Source organism: Nanorana parkeri, unplaced genomic scaffold (genome assembly GCF_000935625.1).
Source record: "Nanorana parkeri isolate BGI_ZX_2015 unplaced genomic scaffold, ASM93562v1 scaffold1734, whole genome shotgun sequence".
Classification (NCBI taxonomy): Eukaryota; Metazoa; Chordata; class Amphibia; order Anura; family Dicroglossidae; genus Nanorana; species Nanorana parkeri.
The window spans coordinates 117,969-122,968 of NW_017308002.1; the positions used below are offsets into that span (position 1 = coordinate 117,969).

Below are 5,000 nucleotides of genomic sequence, written 5' to 3' on the forward strand. Positions count from 1 at the left end.
CATCTACCTTCCGCATATAATGACATTTTACCATCTCTACCCCAACAATTTGACAACAACCAAGCTTCCTGATACCAAGGATGGGATTATGTAACTAGAACAGGGAGGTTCCACAACTTTCACACCTCCCATCATGTTCTTGGACAATCAGCTTCTGCCTTGATACATTGTGATTGGGTTAAGGTATCTGTGATACCCGAGTGAATATAAAAGCTTCCCCCTCTCTCAGCTGGGCTGACCACACTGATGAAAAGGGAGGGACCTCTGAAGCCCACCAGATATGTTGGCCAATTTTAATGATGATAACATCTAATAAAATATATTCTGGACACAAGGGCCATCTTTAACCCCTTCATGACTGAGGCCCTTTTTTCCATTTTTGCACCCATGTTATATTCCACATTTTAGGCCTGAAAATGACGTAAAACCCCCCAACATTATATATTTTCTGAATGCCAAGACCCTATAGAATAAAATGGTGGTAGTTGAAAATTTTTATGTTGCGCAATATTAGCGCAACTCCTTATTAAACCCCAAAATTTAGTGACAAATTTAATTAAATGCCCCAAAACACAACAAATTACCCATTTTTTTAATAAAATATAAAAGATGAGGTTACAACGAGTAAAACGATACCCAACATGCCCAGTTTACAGATTGCGTGCGACCGTGAAACGGCAAGTCGCCAGGATCGCTTCTGTTGTAAAGCCGACAGTCGGCTCTACAAGTTTAAACAGACTCCCGGCGGCAAAAGTCGCCGGGAGTCTGTTTAAACAGCCCCGATGCTGGCGACGTACACTGTACGTCGTCAGTCACGAAGGGGTTAATATTGATTGGATCCTGGGCAAACATTTTCTTGGGCCCCTACCTACCAAGCCCCGCTCCCTACCCACCACACCCCTGCCACGCCACACCCCGTACCCACCACACCACCGACCTTGCAATTTCACTTGACGACCTCCTCCTGCAGAGCAGATAGGAGGAGACGTCACAGGGGGACGTGACCCCTGCATGAGACGTGAACCCGCGTACATCATTTGGTGTACCATAGGGGTGGAGTAACACCATGTGATACCGTTTGCATAGTAAACAGAACGGTACCGCATGTGTATCTTGTGCTGGCTCTAGGGGCAGCTGCTTTGGGCCCCACAATAATGACTGGGCCCAGGGCAACTGCCCCTTTTACCCCATGTTAAAGAGGGCCATGCTGGACAAACTCCAGGGGATTGGCGCTTTCATCTTCTACCCTCTCCTCATGTAAAAACTGTTTGTCTGCCCCTGTTTGCTGCTATGTAGTACGGAAGTTTTTTCACTTTATATTTTACAAAAGCCATGCCGATTATTTGACTGTGATCGGCTCCGGGACCCGTTAATAACACCACAATGTTAAAAAGAATAAAAGAACAATCCAAACTTATACAACATTTTAGCTTCTTATAAAACATCCACCAGACTTTTCGCTGACCATGGATGCGTGGTGTCTAAATATTTTATGGAAATTACAGAATGATCAGACGGGTGCATGTGACATTACACCCAGTCCCTAGGAAATCAGTATAAAATAATGTTCCCTTCCCTCTATTAACACATCTGTAATTGCCCGTCTGTCATGAGCATCCAAGCCTCCCTATGTTAATCACTGTGCTGCCTGTACTTGCAAGGCTGTCCCTACACTCGGGGATTTCCCCTTCCGTCAGATAGGCAAATCAGTAGTACAAGCTTAAGCAAGCAGGTATGCGTCACTTGGAATGCTTCCGTCTGCCTCACTCCTATCTCCATTAATAGAACACATCAGTTATAAAGCTGAACTCCAGGCCAATAAAAACACTAGGACTTGTATTTGTTACAGCTTAAATAACGAAATCTGCCCTGATATCGGTCTTCTGTAATCCACGTCGTAGCCCACCCACACTAGGAGAGACAAGGGCACCCTCAATACCAACCTTTCCCAACCTTCTTAACATGGAGGAACACTTGAAACCATACTCCGGTCTCAAGGAACCCCTACTAATAATTACTTTATGTATAGCTCATAATACATTAGTATTGTTGTGATATAAGAATGAAGATAAATGAGTAAAGAATCATGCGCATTCAGCCTGAGGGGGCAGGCTGGACAGCACCCCAACCTGGACTAATCCATGGCTGGAACCAGACTGAGTGCATGGCAGTTCCTCGGAGTGCATGGCAGTTCCTTGGGACCGTAATATACAGGGGTACAGGTACTCCTAGAATGAGATCCTAATAGGTTGGACTTGATGGACTAATGTCTTTATTCAACCTCAAATACTATGTAACTATGTATATATGCCTTGTCCCAGCATGCAACACTGGCTGTGAGAGCTCCAGTGATTGGCTGGTGAACTGTACACACACTCTCACAGTGACCCTCATTGGCTGTCCCACAATACAGCCGAGTCACACTCCATTCAGGCAGGTACAATCAATGCCAGACACCTGGATTTAACCAGATAAATGCCAACTATAATTCAGCCAGACTGACTACAGCTCTGGCAATCACTACATTTCACTACATTTCTAGTAGGGGCTACATTAGGGTTGCCACCTTTTCTTCAAGCAAAAGCCGAACACTCCAGTGACACACGGACATTTTTGGGGAGAATGAGTCATAGTTTATTCATATGTAAATAGTGTCGCCCATTCGTATGTAAATATCACAGTTGAGACTATTTTCAGTACGGGGCCAGTAGCCCCTATCTTAATTTTGGTTGCCCCTGTCTGCCTGATATCTTGTGTCCGGGTTTCAGCTGCCATGAAAACTGGACACCGCATTCAAAACCCGGACTGTCCGGGTGAATCCTGGACGGGTGGCTACATGTGGAAATGTTTTCTTAGTTCTTGTCCTGTTGACAATGGTTTAACGTCTAGTACTGTATAAGCTTTAGTTGTATAGTCACCGCCGTATTCCTCTTTCCTATCTCAGATGTACATTCTCAATGGACCTCGCTGCAACCAGAACACTGGAGCAAGGATCACGTGTTTGAGTGGCTTCAGTATTGCTGTGATAACTACAAGCTGGATGCCACGTGCATCCCCTTGTCCCAATTCAATGTGACCGGCCTCCAGCTCTGCAGGATGACCAAGGAAGACTTCACCGAGGCTGCGGGGGCCTGCGGACATTACCTCTACAGCCTCCTGCAGGATATTCGTTCACACGGTAAGCCTGACTGGAGGTCCTCCACAGACCTATGTGCTGGCATTACCTGACAGCAAGAAAAAAATAAAAATAAAGGGGAAATTCTTCTTATGTTACTTTAGAAAAAAAAATATCAGAAATGCGGTGTTGTGGTCTCTTCCCCTTGATTACCCCCCCCCCCACTGGCTGCAGGAAATGTTCTAAAGCTATAGAAAAAAAAAATCACTCTCATGATATTTTTTGATTGTATTATGTACGTTCCCATCAAAGCTGTTGCTTTGGGTCTGTTGCTTTTTATGTGTATAGATGGAGCATTGAGATCTTGAGGAATTCTGAATTCAGTTTTACTTGCTTAGAAGAACATTACATGTATGAATATCGATTGCCTTATGTGATCAGGAAGGAATTCATTTTCCCCTGTTGGAGCAAATTGAACCGTGCTTTATAGGGTATTTTTTTTTGCCTTCCTCTGGATCAACATTGGTAATTGTGGGCATAGTGTTCTGTTTAGGCTTTTCTTCTTTTCTTCTTTTTTTTTCTTTGTATCTCTATAGGTTGGACTCAATGGTCTTTTTTCAACCTGACTAACTATGTAACTATGTAACTATTATGAGAACATATAAAGAGAAAAAGAAACAACTTCCTGTGTATCATAGACGAGCATGAACAGAGAGACTAACATTGCGCTACAGTGCGATCTACAGCTCAAAAGGCAAATGACAGTACATTAGTATATGCTGTTGTATTTCCAACAAGAGCTACAATAAAAGTGATGTGGTTATATCGTAAAGCACTGTGCAAACTGTTGGCACTATATGAAGAATAATAATAATAATAATGTGTCTCTGCTTCCTGGAAGCTGTCCAAGTTACATAGTATTTGAGGTTGAATAAAGACATTAGTCCATCAAGTCCAACCTATTAGGATCTCATTCTAGGAGTACCCGTACCCCTGTATATTACGGTCCCTTAAGAAATCGTCCAAAAGTTTCTTGAACAATTCCACATTATTTGCTGAAATCACCGCCTGTGGCAGTGAGTTCCAGACCCTAACTGATCTTACTGTGAAGAACCCCCTTCGCCCCTTGTGCTGGAATTTTTTTTCCACCAATTTTAGGTTATGGCCTCTAGTTTTTGTAACGGAGTTAATTTTAAACAGTTTATCGCTAATGTTGCTACCACCATTAAACATTTTGTACATGGAAATCATATCCCCCCTTAATCTCCTCACCTCTAATGTGAACATGTTTAAATTTAGTAGCCTCGTCTCGTAGCTCTGGTCCTCCATGCCCCTAATTAGTTTGGTTGCCCTTCGCTGGACTTTTTCCAACTCAAGGACATCTTTTCTTAGTACTGGTGACCAGAACTGGACCGCGTACTCCAGATGAGGTCGAACCAATGATCTATAAAGTGGCAAAATTATAGACTTGTCCCTGCAATACATCCCCTTTTTAATACAGGACAAGACCCTGTTCTTGGTAAGCAGCAACAGGCAGGTCTTTAAATGGTCTGACCTATGATGACCTATCAAGCCTCCTGTATATAATGCAGCAGCAAAGCGAATGCAAAGTGGAGGGGGAGTTGAACCCTCAAGTTTAAACAACAAAGAAGGGAAGATGGGTCAGGAAAACAACCTGAACCAATTTTTCTATAAAATGTAATCTAACTTTGTACTTATTTCTCAGGAGCTCCACTGCTTTCCTGTACTGAAGAATCCCAGCCTACACGCAGCGTGGAATGTAAGTAGCAGAACTTATTTGATTCACTGGGAATTTCAATGTCATAGTCTGCAAATTGCAGAGATGTTCTCAGTGAGAGATGAGGGGTTTGTAGTAACATCACCT

General features: G+C 43.2%; 1 protein-coding gene across 1 annotated transcript in view; it reads left to right on the top strand.

Moving 5' to 3' along the window:
- Positions 1-5,000, top strand: part of ELF5 (E74 like ETS transcription factor 5) — a 28,106-nt gene that overhangs the window by 17,760 nt on the left and 5,346 nt on the right. The window contains 2 exon segments of the mRNA XM_018571328.1: positions 2,945-3,269; positions 4,131-4,135. Coding sequence (XP_018426830.1) covers positions 2,945-3,269; positions 4,131-4,135 — 330 coding nt within the window.